Below are 25,295 nucleotides of genomic sequence, written 5' to 3'. Positions count from 1 at the left end.
GGAGGTGATTATTCCCTTGTATAAGGCAATGGTCAGGCCGCACCTTGAGTACTATATACAGGTCTGTAGGCCTTATTTCAAGAAGGACGTAGAGCTGCTGTAACGAGTACAGAGAAGGGCAACAAGATTAGTGAATGGAACAAAGGGGTGTTCTTACGAAGAAAGGCTTAAGTTTTGCAAATTACAGTGTCTGGAGACTAGGCACCAGCGAGGTGATCTGATAGAGGTGTATAAGGCTTTGAATGGTTTGAGCATGCTGAATGCTGATGGGATTTTTCCTCTTGCTCAGAATAATCACCTGAGAGGGCATAAATTCAAATTGAGGAAAGACAGATGTAGGATAGATGTGCGGAAATTTGCCTTTAGCCAGCGGGTAGTTGGTTGGTGGAACAGACTTCCATCCCTTGTTGTGGAAGTTGATAGCCTAAATAAATTTAAGGCTCAGCTGGACAGGTATTTCGAACGAATGGAGGGGTGAAGTGGAAGTTTTCTTTTTTCTTTCTTTTTTGGCAGATGCTGCATAAGCTTGCTTTCTTGCATCATATGCCTCTACTAATGCTAACTATTCCTATTTGTGCGCAATGCACGAACTCCACGCCCATCGGAGGCAGTGCAATACCGATAGGTGTCACCTTCCCCACACCAGGAATACAAAAAAAAAAAAAAAAAAAAAAAACCATATGCAAGCAGTCAGGAGTAAATTTCGCATTATCAGTTCGTGATGCCAGCAAAAAAAAAAAAAAAATAATAATAATAATAAATAAATAAAATAAAAATAAAATTTTTAAAAAATCTACTGACTGCCTGCAAGAAAAAAAAACACTTATAAGTTGCCTCCTCTTCTGGAAATATCCTCTGGCAAACTCCTGAAATGTCTGAAAATACTGAAACCTAGATAACAATTTATGTTCATTACCTCTGCATAAATCAACCACCACATTTACAAGATTAATTCTCATCTGATCGTAAACCGAACAATGAAATAACACATGGTCCCAAGTCTCTAAAGCCTGACAAACACAATACGGGTCAGACTCTATCCCTAGCTCGCACAACTTGCCCTTCAAGGATCCATCCGTGACCAGTTAATAAGTAAGAAGTCTCCATTCTCAAATTAAACCACTCGTTCTTCTTATAATCTACATTAAAAGTTACATCAGGAATAAACCTCCTGGTCACAGCTCCGGTCACACTGAAATTCCATCTTTCCTGCCAAATTTCTATTAGTTTTGACATAATATTCCTATTAGATATATTTCGATCAACCTGGATATCATTACTAATACCAATAATAATTATAACTGGCCTACACTTCCTGGTAAGATAACAAAATTCCCTAAAAATAATAAACAAATCCAATGGAAGAGCACCCGCAATAACCTGTATTGCGTTCGTAGATATCGTTTTACACACCCGTAATGTAGTTAATAACATCGATCTTTGTAATGAATTTAACTTATTCCTAAATGTAACAGTACTCACTCGCAAAAACCAAACAGGTGAAGCATATGACACAATAGGCAAAAATATAGCTTCGTAGTACAAGGAAAGAACTCTTCTATTCAACCCACAGTCTTTTCTTGTAATTCTGACAACAGAGGCTGTAAAAGTTTTAACCTTACTAGCTAAGTATTCTAAATGAGCAGTAAATGTAAATTTATCATCCAAAACAACTCCAAGATATTTAACCTGAGGAACAAGAGGTATCTGTTTATTATCAATAACTACCTTCGGTGGACGATTGTAATCAAGCTTACCTTTCGTAAGCATCATCACTGTTTCAGAAGGAGAAATCTTGAGTTTGTTATTCGATTTTCGTTTGTTATTTGTTATTCACTTGCTGTTAGATTGCTTACTGAAATTCACTAAATCATTGATGGCGTCCTCAGTAGAGCAACCCCTTTTAAAACCATACTGGGACTTGAATTCGAAATTTCTATCCAAAAACAAAGATTCCAATCTTAATAGTATTAATTTCTCAAATATTTTTCCTAAATTTGCTGGTAATGAGATTGGGAAACCCCCTGGGATTAGTTAAAGGCTTTCCCGGTTTCTGAATCAACTTCAATAAATCAATCTTCCAAAATAAATCAATCTTCCAAAGTTCCCTACTAACCATGGCCACAGCCATACCTCGACTTCTCAATCTCTGATGCCTTTCCCTCAGATTAAATATCTCTGATCTTAATATAAATAATTAATCAGCCCACGATGGTACATTGTATTCCCTATCTCGTCTCCTTCTTGCAGCAAAGCTCAAGGCATTATGCATAATTGATTGGGAAAAAACAAAAAAAACTAACTCAAGTGCATTCAATCTATAGAAACTGAGTTTAACTTCATTTGTAATATTACTCCTAATTATATTATCAGATCTATCCCAATTAATTTTCATGAAATTAAACGTTGAGCACTCCTGCAAATGTGTCTCAACCAACTGTCCATCCATCAAATTAATATAAAACAGTTGACCTATGATCACTGCTAGTAAAATTAGTAATTACATCCCAATGAAATAATCTTCTACTTAATTGGTAAGAAGTCAAGGTTATATCAATATTAGAGCTCCCATGACCATTATCAAAAGTGCATGGTTTGTCAGGTAAATTTAATATATTCAAATTCTGACTTACAATAAATTCCTCCATTTGAACTCCCCTAATATCAGCAGTGTTACTATACCACATATGGGATTTAAAATTAACATCCATAGCTAGAAGGACATTCCCTTCAGAAATAAAATCCATAATAGGTTCCAATAGTTGGATGAAACACTTGGAGGACAATAAGCTGAGACTATATAAAAAGACACAACCACTGTATTAATATGAGTACATGTAACTCGACCAGTACAGAGACTAGAAATCACTGTCACATTTAAATTTTTATTTAATATTACTATTGCAGTTTTAGACTTAACCCTCTTGGTATGAATCACATTGGCAGTTGTTGGAAAACCTGTCACCCTATATGAGCCAGCAAATACTCCCACATAAGGCTCCTGCAAACACAATATATCGAAACTGTTTTCAACCATGACTACCCTGGCTTCCATTTATTTGTATGCATTCGAATATACTCCTTGAATATCAAAGCTAACATTTACTGAATTCAAACTACTCATTACAGATACGCGTACTTGCAACTTCCATAGCTCTGAGAAACTCAGGACATTTGGGATCTCTAACAGAATGATCGCTTATCCTTCCCCGTCTTTTACAATTAATGCAATTTGCTGGCTGATCCTTACTCTGGCAATCCTTGTAAATGTGCCCTGATTGGGCACAATGCCCATAAGTCACAGTTTTATGAGAACAAAATGCAGAAGAGTGTCCATAACCTAAACAGTTAAAGCACTTTGTAACAACTATGAAGTTCCGGAACTTATGAGAATTATAACCAAGATAGATTCTATCATTGCAAAATAAATACTTATACATTTTTGATGGTAAACTAATGACCCAATTGGTTACTTTAGCTTTTAACCCAGTGTTAAACCTAAAGATTGTTCCTTCTTTCACCTCCTGCTCACTAAAACCATATAGTCAACTAAATTCTTGTAATACAGATCCTGGAGAATTCCTTCTTTACTGATTTCTTTGGGTACATCAAAAATTAATATAGTTGGGTTTATCAGCTTTACCTTATCTGCTTTAATAACTTTATCATGAAATTGCTCCAGACTTGCTTTTCTGTTTAAATCCTCCAATTTCTCTGTCTCTATTTTTTAACCCCTTTATTTTTAACAGTACGTAGGTTCCCAACTTTAACTTCCTTAAAGTTCTGTCTCAGGGACTCCAGCACAACTTCCTTAACTTCCTGACCAGTACCATACGATGAGCCTTCGTCAGCTCTCAATATCAAAGTATTATTAATTTTAGACTTCACAACCTTTGGTTTCACATTATTTGTTCTAACCTGTCCTCCATAGCAAAGATTTCTCTTATCATCGACAAACGCCTCCTGGACGACATCAGATTTAAGCTTATCTGCAGAGATCTGTTCGCTACCCCCACTCAACACAGGTTGACCCCTGACTAAATCCTCAAACAAACCTGCCCTAACTTGTAGCTCATCAATCTTTGCCTTTAACTTTTCGTTGTCTATCGACAGCGCCATAGTGATGGTCTCCATATCCACCCATTTGTCCAGAACGAAATTTGACACAGCCTTCGTCACTTTGTTGGCTTCATTAGTTGTGTAATCAACAATTAACTTCTTCAGTACAGACACCAATTCATAAACATAGTTAACATCCATATGCCGACAACGCTGTTCTTGAATGTTTGACACAACAACGTCACTCTCCCTGACGTTTGTGCCAACATCTCCAAAAAATCTATCTTCATTTACATCCAAAAATTCTGGGTGTATGTCTGGAATCTCACTACATCTGGGTACAGAAAATATCGGTAATTCTTGTATTCCTTTCCTGATCTCCTCGATTTGAATACCCTGATCTGCTACATCAGATTGACTCTGATTAGAGGGAAAATTATCACCCCTGAGCTCGCTAACATCTGTCGTACTACTAGTGCTAACTACAGCAATGGGAGGAGGAAGATTTTCCCCCACTACAGCAGCCGCACCAGTCTTAATACTTTTTCCCTTCAATAGCTTAATATCAGAATTTCTTTTAGTGCCATCAGTATTCAGCCGGGGAACTCTAGAAGAAAAGGAGGGAAGCAGCCGCCTCCTCATCCTTCCCCCCTCCTTTCTACCCTTTTCTTCTATCCATTTAAACGATTAGGAAAACCGCGAACTCTAAGAAACATTTATTAATCTGAAATGAAAGGAGAGCACTATTATCACTGTAGATTATCCAAAAGCAGATCAACTCCAATTATTCTTCCTATTAGACTTATCTTTTAGTAGATTGCTCACCTTCTATTCAAAAACGAATATTAGAAAATCCACACTAACAATGAGCAATCCGCAATTCAAGATGGTGTCGATAGCATTGTTAACGTGCAAAACATCAAGGTACCAAAAGTAATTTCAAAACTTGTTAAATGTCACTTAACTCAGCAGTTAGTAATTAGAAACGAATTAGAGGCACAAACAAACAATTAGCAAACGCTGGAGAACGATAATAACAGTAAATTATAATAAAACTCACTTAACAGGCAACCTCCCGTATAACACCTTCAGTAACTTCATGGTTCGCATAAGAAGCGCTATGTCAGAAGACGAAAATCGGAGGCATACCATCCTGACTGCATAACACTCACTGTAAAGTTCCCCGCCGGTCAGATGGTCTGGGGATGCATAACAAGGAAAGGGGTGGGGCGAATTAAGTTTATTAATGGGACGATGGATGCAAGAAAAACCTATACTGCTAGCTTGGAGGAGTGCCTAAATCCCGTTATTAGGAATCACCACACAAACTTCCAAAACTACATTTTTCAACAGGACTCAGCACCTTGGCACCCAACCAAATTGGTAAGTTTTATGCTATTTAGATTTAATTATGAGTTTGTCTGACAAGACTTAAAATGTGCTTACACCAATATTTTCTCTCGTTTTTCTCCCCTAAGGTGCAGTCATACCCCAGAAATGCTGGCATTGCAATGTTGGACTGGCCCGGCAACAGTGTAGATTAAAACCCTATTGAAAGTTGCTGGTACATAATGTCGTCTAAAATTGCTCAGAAGAAGCCAACAAGTAAGATTCAGCTGCGGGAGGCATTGTAAAGGTGTGGTACCACGAAATTGGGCAACCGAATATCCAGAAGTTGATTAACTCTATGACAGATCGTTGCAAGGTTGTAATTGCAGCTAGAGGAGGAACAACAAATTATTGAAGACTTATTTTGCTGATTTACAGTACATAATACTATTACGTTAACTTGTCATTTCAATTTGTACACCTAAATGTAATAAAATGTATGTTTGGTTGTCATGATTGCCATTTGCATGATTTATCATATTTCTATTAATTACGCATTTTACCTTTTGGGAAGATATTTATGGCAATTAGGTATATCAGGTGGAGTCTTCTTATTAGATTTCGTTCACAGAGATATATATCGCATCTAACAAATGCATTTCGAACATTTCTGCAACCCACAATGCAGCGCAAAACACATTATTTGCGAAATTCACAAGTGATGCAGTTTTTTTTGTCTGCCACTGTATATTTACATACCAGGGATTACTTGTTAGTCACAATTAGTTATGTACTAAGGTACTCACATATTTTCAAGCCATTTAATACATTTCGCTACATCATATTCAATTCTAATACCTTAAAAGTTGTTAACAAGCATTCAACAATAGTCTGGAAGAGTATTGCTGATAACGATCAGTCCAATGGAAGAACAGCTGTACATAATAAGCATACTCGTAGAAGGCATCGTACGCCATATGATTAGTGCGAGAAAGCAACAGTAGACATTGGATTCATATCAGCACATTCTTTTTAGCCTTTTCGATGGATATTATTGCTACTGTTGTAGTAGAGTTTTAAGAGTATCAGCGACTAAGGCCATATTGCTCCGTGTAGGTCTTTTTCAGCCGTGTGCAGGGCAGAGATCCTGCCAACTGTGGAAAGTGTCATTTTCCATCTTCTCAAGATTAGTGGCAAATTTTAGGAATGGTTGAATCAAAGGAAGTGACCTTAATAATGAAGTGACCTTCTAACCTTAATAATATCCACAAACATTGCAAAATGAGGCTAGAGATAGCTTATACTTTCTTCTGTTTTCTCAACCTTCAATCTGACCATGATGCAAAATGGTTTTAATACCTTTCGTGTTTGAAGTTTTCATTAAAAAATTAAACAGTTAAATATAAACAAACTATTTTTTTTTTTTTACTTAGGGTTACCCTTCGCAAATCTGTCATGGTCAGCCTCTATGATATGGTTGAAAGTTAGTATCTTATTTGGCCGGAATCTGTCGAACAACAGAATCGTATCAGATGAAAAAGCTGCTCCAGCACAAGGGGCTCTTTGCAAGAATCATCATTAGTTAAGTTATAACAGAAGAAAGTAATTTCTGAAAGCATCTTTGCGGTAACCGTAAGTAAATCCCCTCTTAAAACTTAAAGTGAATAGTCATTTTACCATTTCAAGTAGGCTCAAGGAGCGGCTTAACCCCGGTTAGTGGCTTATATATAATATAATACTTAACCCCGGTTAGTGGCTGTCGTTTGATACTCAAACGATAGCCACTAACCGGGGTTAAGTATTCTCTGGCTAGCAGGCATTAGGATTTGTGAGAGTTAGCTGAAACCCAATTTTCAAAGCTATGGAGTATCCGAGAATATATCCTCCTACAGATGCACTTTCTTCATGTGGTTGCGAGGTCATGAATATTGAAGCAGATGCTGTTCCATTTTTGCCATCGCACACGGTATAGATGTAGGCTGATAAGCTTGAGGGATGTCGAAAATTATTGTTTTTTGGAACAGTACTCAAACACTAGTTCACTTGTTTGCCGAAATACAAAATAAGAAATAACATGGATGTACAATAATCAATAATATGCAACTATTTGCAGCTTTTTATAATGATATGAATAGCAACGTACTAGAAGAGCTTGTTCTTGTCTTGTTGGCCAAATTGCTAGTTTGGTGAGGTCAACTGAATTCAGAGTTGAAGTGATTATCATAGAACAGCTGGACTCCGCCCTATCTGTTGCTTCTAGAGGTTCCAATGCTTTTGTATTTTACTCTTTGCAGGAGAAGATCAACCGGTTTCGAATCTGTTAGCCACGATTCAGTGATAAAATCGAATTCATATGGACGGAGCAGACTTTCGAGTGAATGCGATTTATTTTCCAGACTACGTACATTTCGCTAGAAGAATTGGATTTTGCTGCTATGCAGAGGATTGTCCAGAAACTCGTTAGGGTGTGGACCTTGAGATTTTTCTGTATAAGATTTTATTAGGGTTCCTGGAAGCTAGCACCTCTTTTCAAGGGCGGTGTCTTTACTGCTGTTCTGGAAAGTGATTTTGGAGGATCCATATGAAGGATGTTTTGCTTTAATTGCGCTGACACCCACATGAAGACCATAGGCTTTTTCGAAGAACAGCTTTACAGCTTTATGTTACCAGTCTGGTTGTTAGACTAACTTTTGAAATGAATATCTCTTGTCTTCTAGTATTCCATTGTAGTAATCTGATACATTTCTTTTATTCGTTTTACTTGGCTGTTTGGGATATTGCCTTGCTTTGTTGCTGGGCAATGGAATCGACTGTGGGCCTTATTGGGTGTGAAAAATAGAGTTCTCGATAGCAGGGCTGGGCCTCATTCGTAGGGGCTGAAGGCAATTTGTTCAAAAGTAGGGTTAATTAGCTGAAATTCTGTTGCGGTTTACAAAGCTGTAGCTCATTGAGGAATGGGGAGATATGTTAAGCAAGGATGGGCAGTATTATGAGTTCGGAGTTAACAGTTTCTTGGGACATGAGAGAAGACTGTTTGTGAAATTTGGCTGGTAAGAATTCGATTCGTCTGAAATTATCATCGGATGAGCAGTCTGATCGTAATTTGAAGGAGAGGGTTTCCCCTCCTTCATGAAATATGGGAGCTTATGTCATGACTCTTTCCGATGCAATAGATGGGGGGATAATAGAATTGATTAGGAGGAAAAGTGGTTAACCTGATGGGACGAGCGATTAACTAACGAAGTGTTTTGAAGGCTTTTTTAATTCGTTAAGATATTATTGTAGCGAGGTGTTTTGATCCTTAAGGTTCCGTCTTATTGTCAAGGGATAGTCGTTCAAGAGAATTTTGAATTAAACACAGATTGGTTTTTGAATCCATTTAATCAATCCTTATTTAATCCCTTTCAATCCATTTAGGATTGAATCATATAAAATTCATCCTGATTTTGTCCAAAAAGGACAATCTAAAGCCGAAGGCGCATTAGGGACTTAGGCCATATTGCGCTGTATATATTATGTCTGTAAATTGCGTGTGTTTGGTGGAGTTGCTTGTTTTTCTGGATGAAAAACATGAGTTTTTAAGCTCATAGCGAGCATCAAGATGCTAGCACAGCTCTGAGCGATGTTCTTTATTTCGGTGCATAAAATATTACTATACTGCGTGAAATTACTTCATAACACATTTTCAAAGCTGAAGAGATATTCTGTCTCTCATTGGGTCTCTGCCAATTCCACTATTGGCTATGACTGCTTATCGAAGATAGAGAACATATTTCTGAATTGATATTGTCGCCATTATTTGGATTATTTGCTGATGGTAACATTCCTGTCTGTAAGCGCAGGGAAAGCCAATGGTGCCATTTGACTATAACCTAATACTAATCATAGTGGAATCAGCCACTCCATCAGCTTACGTCATTAAGCCAAACGTTGAAGGAGAATTCATAAATGAGAAATCGTTATGCTGAATGTAAAATACGATTCCAGCTATACGCGTTGTTATTAGGAGAAACGAATAAGTAGCAAAGCTAATTGCTGGAGCTGCTTTCACAGGGAATTACAATTGATAACACATCTGAACATTTTCCATTACTTTCTCTGCATTCCATCGTTTTATTGTGCACCGCGCAGAAAACTATTCGCAAGACAATGGCGTAATGAAATGCATTTTAAATCTTGAAAGAGATTCAGTTATTTGTAATAATTTTATTATGGCGTATTCGTTTTATGTACAATATTATTTTCCAAGTTATTGTTTATTCAGTTTATAGTTAGACAATTTTGAATTATCTTTTTTTGCGGAAGAGTTTTAAAAGAGTCTCGCGATTTAATCAACAATAGAAATAGTTAATTAATCAAACGCAACAGACAAGGCTAACAACAGGGCATGGAATTACAGACGATAGTATAACATAACAAAGGAAAATGAAATGCAGACGATTAATGAAAAATAACAGTGGGAGCTGAAACGCAGACGATAATGAAAAATAACAATGGAAATGAACAGAACATGAACATAACAATGCTTTGAACTATCTCCAACTGAAGATGCCTTTTCTTTTAGCTTTTACTAATAAAATTTAATACATTTTAGCAACATCATTCACTGTTTGATTAAGTTGCTGATTATTTAGTTCACGGAATGGCAGCGCCACCATACAACCAATCGGCGAACTGCAGATAGATGATAGGAGAGTATGTGACAAGGATAGGTTCACAAAGTTGCAAGTTTTGACATGACTAGTAGTTGCGAAATGGCCTCAAGGAAACATTCTGCGAATTTCATAATGAAAGGGGATTTACAGTTAATCGTTTCGATAATGAAAGAATCAACTTTAGGCCATTTGCTACTGCCCTCTAATGTCCAGCAATGGGGAAACTGAGTGGTTGTCCGGTGGCGCTGCCATTCCACGAATTAAATTACTAGCCTGTGTATATATTTAACTATTTATCCATTATTAGGTTTTCTTTAATTATTTATTTTTATTTTTACAGGAATAATGGCCGATAAGTGTTGGAATTTCACAAAATCATATATGCTGTGCTGATCCTTACCAAACTTAGTGGTAACTAAATGCTCGTTAATCCTGAATATATCAGGTTAGTGGAAAAGGCTTCTGAAGGCATGGACCATAGTGGTAATTTTTAAACAATCCGTTTTCATCGTTTTTTTTTTAATATTTTGTTTTTTGGTAATTAGGAGCTCAATATATATTTACATGTATATATTCATAGCCAAAAGTGGAAGATAATAAAAAGGGATGATGTGTCTTATCTTTACACATTATACATCGGTAGAGTTAAATTAGTAATATTGGAAACACCTCCCATTATTCTACTCGTAATATTTCACATGCAGTAGTTGAACAATGTTATAACGAATTCTAAAGATTTTTCTTTACCGAGCTCAATTAATTATTTGAATCCAAATTTTGTCTGTTCCTTTGTATATATCCTTTATGAAGAAGAAAGAAAGAAAGATGGAAGTTCCTAATATGTTCTGTATTGAATATGCCATATTCTCTATCCGAAATATTTTTCACCTGTCTTTCCTTTGCATGAATCACAATGAATTATATCAGATGCCCACATCGATCAAAAATAAATTTTGATTTTGATGAAGATTTCTGCAGTAAGTCGCTCAGTTGTGTCAGCAATGGGCATAATATATTACGGTATGCAAATTATGGCCAGTTCTTCACAGTCAGTGTATTTCTATTTATCTTTCTTAATATCGATAGAATCGCAAGGGACTCTTCTGATTAAATACGAGAACGGAGCTCAGAGCACCCTCTGATCGTAGCCTATATATTTTCTATTGTTTAAAAAATGTATATATACTCCATGACCAAAAGTATTCGGACATAGTTCCAGAAAGGACTATTATGTCACAAACCTAATACACATTTGGGCCAATTTGGAATTTGGGTAGTTCAGATAAGTCGCCATTTGCCGAGCAGAAAGGTTGCTGATGTGGCAATCACCATCCCGTGTTAGAAGTGTATAATCTCCAATGGAAATACCCATACTGGCTTCTAACGTACTGCACAGGCAGAAAAACGAGATTTATATTGATATATCTGAACCAAAACGCATGCGTGGAAAAGGCTCTGACACATTGAGCAACTTCACGAACACTCCTCCACGAATATTGATTTCCGAAGGAGGAGTGTCCGAATACTTTTGGTCATATAGTGTATGCACAGTGTATATAGTGCAAGACGGGAAAGTTTCCCAGGACCACAGCTGCGGGTCAGTATATTCAATAAATTATATTAAAGTCCGTTATATTCAAGTGCGTTGTGTGCAAGTTCCATAGCATTATTCTTTAAAACGAATTCATATTTCTGTATTTAGAATAAAGAAAACAGAACGTGGAAGGAAAAAAATGCTAATATTTCAAGCGATAGTAGCGCCCTCTGTGCATAACGAAGTGGAATGAAGGGTCGAGTAAATTAAGGAAATAATTGGGCGAGTACAGAGCACTATTTTATAAGATTCCCATTAAAGAGATTCTTGATTGTTCGGGAGGTCAGCGCCCTCTTTTTTCTTCTTTAGTAGCTAATGGCCTTCGATGCCATCAATCTCTCGTAGCTCAGGTAAGTTCCTTAAAGAATGAGGATTATTACCATAGGAAGGTTTATTTCTTAGCTCTTTCTGCACCAAACTTCTCGTGCTCAAGCATTAATGGCTTTTGTTTTACGAACAAAGAGCGCGCTCACTACTCCTCCTCCTCCCCTTCTTCTTCTTCTTCCGCACATCGACATTGCGAAATTAAGGCGATGCTATTCCCGATCTTTGTGAAGTTCTCCTCACCACAAGCGGAACAATTATGTGTGTTGTTCGAATTCGAGAAAAGCTTGTTATGGTTGGAATGGCTAGTCACGTAAGGCAGTGATGTGCACTCACGAAATAACTCGTGCAGTGGTTTTAACCTTAGGCTGTGAGGCAGTTTTCTTAGAAGAATAAGAAAAATTGTCTTTTACTTAATGGAGCTATTTTAGACGCCGTTTGTGTCCTTCAGACTCAAATACCCGAATGGTGTTGCTGAAGGGTATTCCAACGCACAAAATATCAAATATTAGAAATTGGGTCTCACAGATATTGACCACTAATGTGACGCATTAGAGAACATAATTATTTGTTAAATTAACGTTTCCAATAATAAATATATTCAATTACGTTATTCCTCTTGTAAAAATGTTGCTTCAACTTGTCACCATTCATTGTTGAATTTAGAGTTGCGTTTAAGTCATTATTGATTATCGAAAGAGTGAAGTATGGAGAATACGACACACTTTTTAAAATTTGTTGTAAGAAGATGTCATTGCTAATTTAACTTTCAGTAGCGACACACAACAGCCGGTTTGATCACCATAGGTTGAGAGTGGTAACACAGCTTGAAGGATCATTTTTAAGAGACAAAACCAGACATTATTGCTTGCTTAAACGGTTGAAAATGTCACTACTAATCGATGTCGATGAAGATGGAACTTACAGCTGGAGACTGTTGGACTGTTGACCACAACGAATGGATTCCACAAATCAAGGAATTTTCTCATACTTGGTACAATTACTAAATAAATAAATCTTTATTGTGAAGTAGAGTTACAGCACAATATCCCATCACGGCGACGAGCGCCAGGGGGTTCGATTATAGCAGTTAGGGAAAAGATAAGTAAGGCGTACAAATACACAAGGCTACAGAATACAGCGAACACATATAAAAGGCTACAAAATACTGATCACAAATGCAAAAGAAATACAAATACATAAAAAGACAGAGCTAGACACTAATACAGAAATAAATACAACTTGGCAATATATCAGGGTTCAAGGGCTTTGATAAAGTTGTGTCTGTCCTTCTTGTTACTTATTATGCTGTCGATGTCGGCGTCCACACGGTTCAGGGCAGCGAGCATCTGCTTGGGAAGAAATCTATCAGTGAGTACAAGCCTGTTGTGGTGAGCCACGAGTGCTGGTACCGACCTTAGGCTTGGCTGTGGAATCCTCCAAGAGCAAGCGTTCCAAATATTTGGAGATGATATCTGGCCCGTGATGAGTTTGGCTGTGAAGACCGGCCTCTTTTCCACGATCAGGAACTTCATCCTCGAGATGTCGAGTGCTTGTGCCATCATGGTGGTTGTGGTAGCCGGAGGTAGCCGAAGCTTGTTATTGGCCCATTTCAGTAGCCAGTATTCAGCGGTGTACACCCTCTTGAGGTTTGTATGTGCAGCGGAGGCCCATATTTCTGTACCATAGAGAATGGCGGGGTAGACGGTGGAGGTGATGAACCTTTTAACAGTGACAGGATGTCGGACGTGTAGCACTACTGCTTTCAGATCCACCATAGGCGAGAGAATTTGATACTGATTTTGTCGATCTGGTTGACAAAGGACATCTTTTGGTTAAACAGAACGCCAAGGTCTGTTGCGAGAGTACGTTTGGTATTCGTACCCCTGCGAGTGAAACGTTGAGTACTGTCGGCATGGATTTAAGGGAGAATATAACCTAAGCAGACTTCAGTGTGTTGATTTTTAGATTGAAGTTTGCCAGGTACAATTCTAGATCCTTAAGTTGGGAATTGATCCTGTTGCTGAGCTGAACGGGGTTGTCGCTAGGGTTAATTTGAATCAGCAGTTTGAGGTCATCGGCATAGCATAGGAGACCATTCGTTGAGGCAATAATGGGCACGATGATAGCTGTGAACAGGACATCGGATAGGACACCCCCTTGCGGTACTCCAGCAGTAATGTCGCAGAATAGGGTGTGTTGTTGCCGATGGAGAATAAGTACCCTGTGACAGAGAAGAGATTCCAAAAAGCACAGCATATCACCTCGAATGTGAAATTTCTCCTTAAGTAGGAGGAGCAAGGCCGAGATCGACACGGCATCAAAGGCTGCGCTTATGTCGAGATACGTGGCTGCTAGCTCAGCTCTTTGTTCAATGCTGAGAGAATGCGTTCTGTGGTGGCTGCCAATTAATGATTGATGATTTTCCTGCGATGGCATAGTGGATTTCAGATGGTTTCGTCTGGAGGATTTGTTGAGTGATTGTGGGTAGCAAAGCCTTTTCAAGAGTTTTTAACAGACAAGAGGCAACTGATACGGGTTTGGACTGGCTGACGTTCGTGGCAAATCGATTTTTAGGGATGGGGTATACTCTGTACTTATTCCACTGGGATGGGAAATAATGCTCAGTGAGGCATCTGTTGTAGATTGAGAGAAGAGGTTCTATGATGAATGTGCTCAAGCATTTGATCATAAATTGCCGAATTCCATCCTCCCCAACAGTGGCTGTTGTGGGAAGGGAATTGATGGCACGTATGAGCTCCTGTTTCGTGATCTGGATAGTCCCTAAGACATCTGAAGGGTTTTCATAGTCAGGCTGGACAACTGTAGATGGGACTGTGGTTGTATTTGAAAACCTGCCGATGTATTTGAGCCATTCTTTAGGATCAAGCATCTGATTGAATACACCATGTGGGGCAACATAGAATGCCTTTCCTTTCCTCAGAGTGCGGTTAAGATTTACTTGGATTGCAGCAGCTTTCTTTCGATTAAAGTGGACCCTGGTGCGGGAAAAGGCGATTCTGTCTTGACTGCCATTCGTAAGCTTCCATTTCTTATGTAGGACTACTTTCATTTTGAAGCTGTTGTTGAGGTCAGCAGTCCACCACAATCTGGAACGGGGAGTTACTGTTACTCGTTTGATGGCAGCATAGTCGGTGACTGATTTAATCCAGTTCGATAAGGGTCACTGCGAGGCTGTCACTACTAGTTCATGAATGTCAATTCATGAACTAATGGTGACATAGTAGTGGTGACATAGTGACAATTAAGAGTGTCACTACTAGTTCATGAATGCAAGTGGAAATGTCTTGATTTGTGGAATTCTCGGTGGCCATTGAAATATGATCCCCTTCGCATATATGCACTAGCCTACCAAAATCTTCTTACACCGTCACGTTTGGAAAAACCTGAGTTATAGTGAGCAAATTAATAAAACGAAGGGCTGCCACCGTTGGCCCCAGTGACAGCACTGATCCATTCTGGTACTTATTACCAGTTCTCTTTACTATTAAGCAGGAATTTGTACCCCTTCCTCTTTAAATTCACTAGCCAGTACAGCTGTCGAAAGAGAGTGTATTTGTACATGCTGATTCAGCTTTCCAGGTCATGCCAAACATATTCAGTGGGATTCAGGTCTTCACTGTGACCCGGCTAGGATAGGTTTTGGGCTTTATTTTCCTCCAACCAGGTTTTTACATTTTTTGCCGTTTAAGATGGAACATTCACCCAGAGAGATCGTGTAGTGAAACTCATTTACTGTTTTGAATTAATCTAGACTGCATCGTACAATACAATGGGGAGGGTGTCTGAATACTTTTGGTAGGGTAGTATATGTGTGTTAATAATTTAGCAATTTAAAATTAATTAAAAGGTCGAATTTAAAAAAAAATCGAGGTTTGACAATAAAGTTTTTCGGGCTGTCTTTTTTATTTACCAGGTGGCAGAACTAGTTCACTATTGAATAATAATACTACTACTACTACTACTACTAATAATAATAATAATAATAATAATAATAATAAACCGTAATTGTTATTGCTTTCCTTCCGTCACTCTTGTGAATGTGATTCGACATCCTCCAAGGAAATTCATTTTTCATGAAGCTCGTCAAGAACAACGAACAGTAAACCGATATCAGAGGAACCTTCCGTGTTTCCTTTGCTATGCCGGGTGTGAGGCGGATGCGTTTTATGTTGTTTCTGCAAACGGAACATTTGCGAGAAGAGGTCACTTATCTGATGAGGCAGTTGCGCGGTCTCGATTCCCAAAGGGGGAAGAAACGATCCCCTAAGAGTCGTGTAGGCTTTGTTGGGGGAACACAAGGACAAATGTGGATCAATCGGATCGCCACACTAATAGATGGTGGCTTTAGATCAATAGAAGGAGGCAGGGCGAGAAAGGAAAAAGTGCGGTGTTTATCAATAATAGGAAATCAAGCAGAGCATCCCACCAAAGAAACAGTAATCATAGTAAACGGGTCTGAATATTCTTCTTCATCTGAAGTTCTGAACTGAAGATTGGTTCATATTGAATATCAAAATGAAGCCGATTAAGATTATATACAAGATGGTACGTTCAAAATGTTCCCAGAATGATTCCCCTTATCTCTCTCTCTTTTTCTGTTTCTTTGGTGAGGAAAACTGCTTGCTTAAGAATAAACCCAACCAACTGAAGACTCAGTCAACCCCTTAGTAGATTAAATGGTCTTTTTCTCAACCCTATTCTATCCCCTCTATTTCGAAAAGGATGCAGCATTGTTTCTCCAAATTTACTAGGACGTCTACGTCCTTCTAGCCTTCACTTCTCCCTCTGTATTCACAAATCCCTCTGTAAGACCATTCGGGTCAACTATTCATAAACATCTCACGCTCCATTTCTCTTCCTTGTAAGGCAAATCGATAAGAAAGGAGACGAACAGCTGAGAAACAAAGTCCGCTCGCAGGTTTGCGTGCACTGTTTTCGCGTGTGTGTGCCCACCTGCTCGTCTGTCTCCTGCATTGCGTATAGACCGGCCATATTGGCGCATTGCCGACACGTCTACCCCACACCAGCATCCGACCTTTCATGCGTCCTCGGAGTACGCGAAAACCCACAATGGGACCTTCGCGTCTTTGGAGTCCTTCTCTGCGGAATACCCTTCTCTTAGAATAGGGAAACGTAACAAAAAAATGGTAATAATAAAATAAAATAAATAATAAAAACAAATAAATAAAATATAAAAACCAAGCATCATGATTGTTGTCCAACAGAAGTTCTCCTTTGAATATTCATATGTGGTTCTAATGCTGGACACACTGCCTGTGGTTAGTTAGAGTGGCGCTGCTGTTGATCAGCGCTTAGCAAATAGTGCACAGCTCTCCACAGGGCTGTTTGTATGTTCAGTTTCCATTTGATCATTTAGAGTACGTGAGAGGCAAGCCAAATATTACATCACGATTATGGGGGAGGAGATAAATTTGAGATTTTGTGTCTGGCGGAAGAGGAATTTTAAAAACTGTGACGTCGTAGTTGTAACCGAAAATTCCAAATGAGAAAAAAAATATTTATTTTTTTTTTCTCGGGGGAACACAAGATGGTGGCTTTGGATTAATATAAAGAAGCAGGGCGAGAAAGGAAAAAGTGTGGTGTTATTAATAATAGGAAATCGAGCAGAGAATCCCCACCGAAGAAACAGTAATCATGGTAAACGGGTCTGAATATTCGCACACCGGGTGGAATAGACCCAAGTTCGAGTCCCATCAATGAAGTAAGGAATTTTTATGGGTCTTTTTCACAACCTGGCTGAGTTAGTGGACTTAGGCGAGAACAGCATGGTTTTTTCTCCCGGAAACTCGGGTTTTTTGTCCAGCAAAAAGATAATCGATCAAAGAACACACGCAATTTACAGACAGTGTATACGAAGCAATATGGACTTAATCGCTAATTCTCCTTAAAACCCTGTAACAACAACAACATAACCCTTTCTACCAAAAAACAGAATTTTTTACGTTTTTAAAAGGTATTACCAAGCACCATCTGTGAAGCAAAGGCGCAGCAGTTGAACTTGAATCTTTCCCTAGTTGTCTGCCAAGTCACGTTCAAATACGTTCATTCGCTTTGCAGTGAGGCAGGTTTTCATTATCTTGTGTTTTTGAAGTTTCCTGGAAAAATGATAGACAAAAGAATCGAACAACGAATCAACCTCAAAATTTTAACAAACTAAAGAAAACTCCAACTGAAAGTTATTTGTTGTTACTTCAAGTTTATGGGGAATACACTGTGTGAAGAGCTCGCGTGTTTGAATAGCAAAAATATTTTTAGAAGGAAGAGAGAATGTGGAAGAAGATGAATGACCAGGCCGTCCATTATCCATGAAAACTGATGAAAATGTGGATCTGGTAAGGAGAAATTGATTAGAAGTGATCATCGTTTAACCATTAGAATGGTTGCAACAGAACTCAATGACAAAGAAACAGTTAGACAAATTTTAACTGAAAATTTGGGTATGAGAAAGTGTGTGGGGCAAGATAGTACCAAATATCTTGAATGAAAATCAAAGGATGAGAAGGATCCAAGTTTGTGGAGATGTTCAGAAAAAAAAATTGAAGAAGATCCAGACTTTCTAATTACTTGCGATGAAAGTTGACTTTTATAGTACGACCCAAAAACTAAAGGACAGTCAATGTAATGGAAGACAAAACAATCCCACAGACCCAAAAAAGCAACAATGGCAAAATCAAAAATGAAACCATGATTCTTGCTTTCTGCGATATTAAATTATTATTATGGCTGAACACGTCCCACCAAATCATCCTGTCAATCAAACACACTACACTGAAGTTCTGACAAAGCTGCATGAAAAAATTCGAAGGAAGAGACCTGAATTGTGGAAGAATGGTTGAACACTCCACCAAGACAATGCTCGCGCTCTCTGTTCTCTAGTTTCTGGCCAAAAAACAAATCTTTTGGTTAAGTAGATGTGTGACCATGTATCCTACTCGGCAGACGAAGCCCCTTGTGACTTTTTTTCTCTTCCCTAAACTGAAAAGCGTACTTAAGGGAGCCCATTTTCAGGCCATTGAAGACATACAGAAAAAAAGGAATGAAATGTCAAAAGATCTTACAGAAGATGACTTCCAGAAATGTTTTTGTAATTGGAAGAAAAGTATAGAACAGTGTGTGCAAGTCCAAGACAATTATTTTGAAGGGAATAACTTGTATGATATGATATATTGTATTTAATTATATTTATTTTATTGCAACAGTTTCATTATTTAATAGCCACGCCTTGTGTACAAATACTAACTATAGTTGGGAGTGAAATCGTTTTCACTGCCAATGTTTTTTTAATATTTTGCTCACATTTTGAAACCCGATTGAATTTCAGGAATTCAGGTGTTTTATTTTTAAAGTAGTCAATCTTCGGGAATAACCCGAATTACAATATAACTTGGTACATCTTTTATTTCTCCTTGATTCGGGATATTTATTCATCTCCAGACTAAAACAAATTGAACTGGACTTCCCAATCCAAATTTAAACCCCAAAAAAATTGAATTATGCAACGTACACTGCTTTAGGCTAGTAATGGTTCGAATGATAAAAAAACGTGAATGAACACAAACAGATAATAATTATAAAACTAGAATCACGAAGGTTGCGGGGAATTTATGATTTCTCTTCTTCAGAGCGCTTAGTGCCTTCTAAATGAATATTAAACGAGTATTGGTATTAATGAGGCCAAAAGATGCAAGGAAGCGAACTGTTTTCTGCATCAGTCAAAAATAAATAAATATAATAATAAGAAAAACTCAAATAAAACAGAACATCCTCCATATTATTCCCGACTCCACAACGTAATCATCCAATTATGTTTTAAATTTAGTCATATATGCAACAGATTCAAGTCTTTTCGAAGAAACATATCTTGGCTCCAATTGTTAACCACCCTTTCCACCTTTAGATCATCAGCAAACTTTGACAGCTTCCCTTGGACACCCTCGTCAATATCATTTATAAAAATTAGAAATAGGAAAGGACCGAACACCGATCCCTGAGGGACCCCATTTGTTACGCGGGTCCACCCTGAAGACTTACCATTTATGACAATCTTCTGTCTCCTATATTTTAGCCGGCGTGCAGTCCAGAGTAACACCTTGCCAGTAATTCCAAATTATTTCAGTTTATATAGCAGGATAGCTTGTTCTTTTTCATGAATCAGATATGTAGTTTATGATAGAGAATGACGCGAGGAATTTTTATGGGTCTTTTTAACAGCGTGGCTGAGTTAAGTCTGTCTCAGGAGAAGGTAGCTAGGTTTTTCGTCTAGCAAAAAGAAAAATTAACCACAGAACATACTTTAATCTACAGACATGTTATATACAGCGAAATATGGTTTAAGTTGTGATGCGCCTCAAACCCTACAACAACAACAACAACAACAACAAAGAGTCATTTTCTTCCAGAACTTGTATTCAAGTTCATTTCATACATAGGCAATAGAGTTTAAGGTATAATTAACTAAATGATAAAATTATACGTATAATGATTCGATTTCTCTTAGACAATGATAAATTTTAACCTCTGTCGACTTATAAATTAAATATTACTAAAGTTTGAAGCTGGCTTCATGTGACGCATGCATGATACAAATAAATCCAGGAATGCAATTATTAGTAGGCGGACAACATAAAGGAATGATTAAATTAAATCGCGTTGCCGATAGAATAGTGACGGATGACAACATCCCTCTCTATATTATTGACACTGCAAAGTGCTGAGATAATGAGGTCGGCATCCGGATATCTAATTACAATGAAGTACCTGGTACGTGATATTGGCGAGGGTAGAAAGAATGCATGATCTATGGGGTGCCATTTAAAACTGGCCAGTATAGAAATTTTGGCGTATTGTCTAGCTGTGAGATATTTTCCCCCACTAGGAGATTTCAGATTGAAAAAAACAGCCCAGAATAGAATTTTAAAACAAAGTTAGAGATTTCATTCGTTACTTCTAAAAAACGTTCACAACTTGTCTAAATTAGATTGAGGCGTGGGCTGTATAATCTTTTCGAGAGAACCATGATCATTCCTTGGATTTAATAATTTCATTTTAGAATATTCCTCACATTTGTAGGGGTCTGTAGTCGTGCTAAAATAACACAGATGTATTTGCATTTCGTTGGCTGAGAACTCTGACAAATATCTTATGATAACAAGCGAGAAAATTGAATTAAATTTAGTGTCTTTCTCTTCAACTTCAGTAACTCCATTTGCAATGTTCCCTGAATCTTCTACTCCTTTCTCTCAACCAGCATCGCTTCCGATAAGGTGTTCCGAGTTTGTTTCGGTACGCACTGCCTTCCAAAACTATCTGGACCCCCTATTTTCACAGTCGCTTGGGACTACCCGAATAAACAAGTGACTCAAACTGGTATGACATGATAAGGGAGGGGAATGATCAAAAAAAGTTAGTTGTTCTTGTCATGGCATGTGCAGTCGAGCTGACTGATTTCCAGAAGGGTATTTGTCGTTGGTTGTTGTAGGGTTTAAGGCGCATAAAGTGTAAAGTGTAAAGTGTAAAGTGTGTTTAGGGTCAAACGGCACCAGGGGTTTCCCCCATCTCCGCGTAGTTTACATTGTGGTGTGATACAGTTCACTGTAAAGGCCAGAGATTTAAAAGTATATGGATCTTGAGGTGTGTGATGTTGTGTACCGTTGTTCTTCTGGCCATTTAGCCGCCGGACCCCAGCTGAGGCCCGACGTTGCCCACACTTCGCCCCGTGGAGGCAGACCAGGTACACTAGTATTACAGTTATTTACTCTGGCAGGCCCTGCCACCTTTTCCTGAGATTTCAGTGGCAAGGACCTAAAAAAAAAAAAAAAAAAACGTTTGCGTGGGTTGATCGCTAGATTGAAAGACCGAAATGTGAGCGAACTTAATTTGGAGCTATTAAGTTTTGACCTGTGGGATATACGCTGGTGAGCAGGTAGAGAGGGAGAGGAGACTGAAGACTGGGGGGAGAAAGACAGAAGAAATGGGGTCGATAGAGGAGGCGACCCCATTAAAAGTCAGTGGGGCATGCCCATGCCCTACCAGGAGGAAATATGGGTTGGCGAGTAGGGGAGAAGGCAGGAGGGGAAAAAAAAAAAAAAAAAAATCCTGTCTCCTCCCCTACCGCCGAGGGAGGGGGAAAGAAAGATGGGTCCAGCAAGAGCGCCGGCACCGATTGCCATTATGGCTGGCATATGCAGAAAGCTCTGCGGTCTCATTGGGCTGGTTGGAATTCAGCTGGATGGAAAGTCACTCGTGAGGCTGTGTCCTGTCCGAAGGTGGTCCACATATCATTTCATGGTTGTTGTTGTGGTGGTGGATGCGGGAAAGTCCGCCTTCTTGTGAAGAGGTCTTGCGCATATTGAGTGAAGGCACTATAAGTATCTTTTTCAGTTAGTATCAGATATTCCTGGTCTCTTAGCATTATTTGGGTGGTGGTTATAAATCGGCAGCGGAGATCCTCGTACAGTGGGCAGTCGTACATCAAGTGCCCCCATGTCTCGCGTAATCCGCAGTGGCATAGGGGGGTGTCACTCAATCCGAATCCATGGAGTTTTTCTCTTATGGCGCCATGGCCGGTCAGCAGGTAGGTGGCGAGTAGTCCAGGAGAAAGCCAAGGTGGATAGTTTGGGTACACCAGTTGTAGATCAGGAATAAATTTTTTAGTTATTTCACCTTTGGTTGATGTCTGCCAGCGGGTTTGCCAGCTCTGGTTGAGATGTGTGAGGAGACGTTTGCGTTCCAATTTGTGGTCAGTTTCAGGGTCCAAAGTGAAGTTCAGATGGTTAGCCTCACGTCCCTTGGAGAGTTGATATATTAGGCCGCGGAAGACTATTTCAAGGTCTAGTGGAAGAGTCCCTGTCAGGGCCTGGAGGGCATGTGTGCTTACAGTATTGCAGGCTCTTGTTATTATAAGTAGTATATACCGTTGTGTGGTGTCCAGTTTTCTTCTGTTGACGGCCGTGGTAGCCTTCCGGTACCACACTCCAGCGGCATACGTTATGGCAGGCAGGAATACGGCTTTATAGAATAGCTTGAGGGTTCTCCTCCGCAGGCCCCAATCCTTGCGGGAGACCCTCATGAACAGAGCAGAGTATCTTCTGATCTTTTTCTGAATGTAGGTCAGATGAGGGGTGAATGAGAGGTTATTATCTAGGACAACCCCGAGGTGTTTTAGTTCCTTTGTCAGCTTAATTGTAGTTCCTTGGATGCGGATTTGTGGTGGTCTCCTGATGTCCAGGTTACCTTTTAACAGTATTGAGCTGGTCTTGGTTGAGGATATGCGGAGATTGTTTTCGTCGGTCCACTTCTGTAGGATGTCAATGGCGCGAGTAGCAGAAGTTTCTAGCCTGGCTCTGCTGTCCTCTCGCAGTACCAGGGTCAGGTCGTCCGCGTATGCCTGAGTTGCCACACGACCTAGGTCTAGATTTAGAAAACCGTCGAGAACCATGTTCCAGAAGAGCGGGCCCAAGATTGAGCCCTGTGGGCAGCCTCTGAAGATCTGTCTGGAAATAGAATGATATGGAGTTTCTACAACGACCATTCTGTTGTCAAAATATGTTTTGACGCATTGGTATAGGTTGGCCGGGATGTTGGCCTTCCGGAGCCAGCCGAGGACGCTTGGCCACCACAGGGTGTCAAAAGCCCCGGCAAAATCTATTGCGATTACAAGTAGATATTTATGGTTTGTTGTTTCAGCAGCTCTGGTAATGTTTTCCAAGGCATCCAGAGTGGAGCAGCCCCTCCTAAAGCCAAATTGATTCTGTGATTCTAGGCCTGCAGCCATGTAGCAAGTTTCGATTCTAACTTTGAGGAGGTGTTCAAAGAGTTTACTTAGTACAGAGAGAAGGGCTATTGGTCGGTATGACTCCGGAAGGTCCTGTTGCTTGTTTGGACTTTTCAGGATTAAGCGCAATTTGGCAGTCCTCCAAGCTTGTGGAAAGCATCCCTCATTAAGGCAGTGATTAAAGAGGGTGAGTATTACCTCTGGAATTGTCTCGATGGTCTTCTTGACGATTTCAGGCTCCAGTAAGTCGATACCCGGTGATTTCTTGTTGCGCAGTTTTCCTGCAGCAGTATGAAGTTCCGTGATGGTAAGTGGTTCTTCCTTATTGGTGGTAGTATAGGTATCATTGTCTTGACATAATTTTTGCTGTTCTGGTGTAGTGGGAGTAATATGTCCAGGAAACATGCTGTCCAGGATGTTGTTGACATTATCCTGCCAGGTCTTGGTATAAGTGCCTAGCGGCGTCTTTGTTGCAGGGATGACTTCTCCCCTGGGGAGTTTGTTTGTCGTTATTCTGTAGACAACCCCCCAGGGGTGCTCGTTTCCGGTTGTAGAAACAAGTTGCTCCCATGAGCGCTGTTTTCTGAGTCGGATTAGAGCCGTGTACTCATTTTTTGCGGTGCGATAGTGGTCGCGGAGTTGGTCTATTTCTGCTGCTGGCCAGGAAAGTCGTGCTCTCTGGAATAGTCTTCTCCTTGTGTTCACCTCGCGTCTGAGCTGTTGTAGTTCCGGCGACCACCAGGGGACGGCCCCTGGAGTTGGGTTTTTCCTTTTAATTGAGCAGTTTGCAGCGGCAGTGATGAGATCCACCACGGCGGTTTGGTGCTGGTCCGGGCTCAGCCCCTCTATTTGGAGGGTTTGTGCTGCTTCTCTTAAGGTAGTCTGGAAGAGAGACCAGTCTGCCTTCTGTATGGCATATCTCTGTTGGATTTGTCGGGTTGGTTGTTGTCTGTCTATGGTGCGTTGAAGAGTGAAGGTTATGACCCTGTGGTCCGATGTGGTCCAGCTTTCCCTGACCATCCATCCCGAGAGGTGACCAGCCAGAGACCTTGAGGCGAGTGTAATGTCAATTGTGGCTTCCCACATTGTGCTGGAAAAGGTGGTGGGGTTATTTGGCTGATTGAGTATAGTGAAGGTACTGTTTGCCAGGAACTCCTCTAGGTGTTGTCCATTTGTGGCGCTGTGATGCCCTCGGGTTTGGCTGAACCACGCCGGGGATCGACAGTTCACATCCGCTCCCACGACGATCCTGGCATTCTGGAATTCTGTGAGTAAACTCTGCAGGTACCTGGTAGCTGGGAGGATATCTCCCCCTGGGCGGCAGTACAGTGAGACTGCATAGAGTTCGCCGAGCGGGGTTATAATATGGGCACATGCGGCCCAGGATGTACAGTAGCTGGAAATCTTGGTTACAGTGATACTAGGGTTCCTAACCAGGATGCAAGCCCAGGGGTTGTCTCTATTATCCTGAACTATTTTGTAGGATAGGGGATATCCTCTCACCCCCCGGCTGTGC

The 25,295-nt window shown here is 39.7% G+C and overlaps 1 protein-coding gene across 4 annotated transcripts in view; it reads left to right on the top strand.

Moving 5' to 3' along the window:
• LOC150080204 (glutamate-gated chloride channel-like) overlaps positions 1 to 25,295 on the top strand; it is a 240,794-nt gene that overhangs the window by 126,383 nt on the left and 89,116 nt on the right. For 2 of the 4 annotated variants that reach the window (XM_090381055.1, XM_090381056.1), the window contains exon 2: positions 10,384 to 10,488. In XM_090381055.1, the coding sequence (XP_090237181.1) occupies positions 10,463 to 10,488 (26 nt within the window). In that variant the 5' untranslated portion in view covers positions 10,384 to 10,462. Of the gene's footprint in view, positions 1 to 10,383; positions 10,527 to 25,295 lie in introns of those variants that run through there. The other 2 variants (XM_090381057.1, XM_090381058.1) reach the window with 1 other exon arrangement.

The sequence above is a fragment of the Mastigoproctus giganteus genome, chromosome 9, assembly GCF_048544385.1.
Source record: "Mastigoproctus giganteus isolate SK-2022 chromosome 9, ASM4854438v1, whole genome shotgun sequence".
Classification (NCBI taxonomy): domain Eukaryota; kingdom Metazoa; phylum Arthropoda; class Arachnida; order Uropygi; family Thelyphonidae; genus Mastigoproctus; species Mastigoproctus giganteus.
This window is presented reverse-complemented; position numbering and strand designations above follow the sequence as displayed.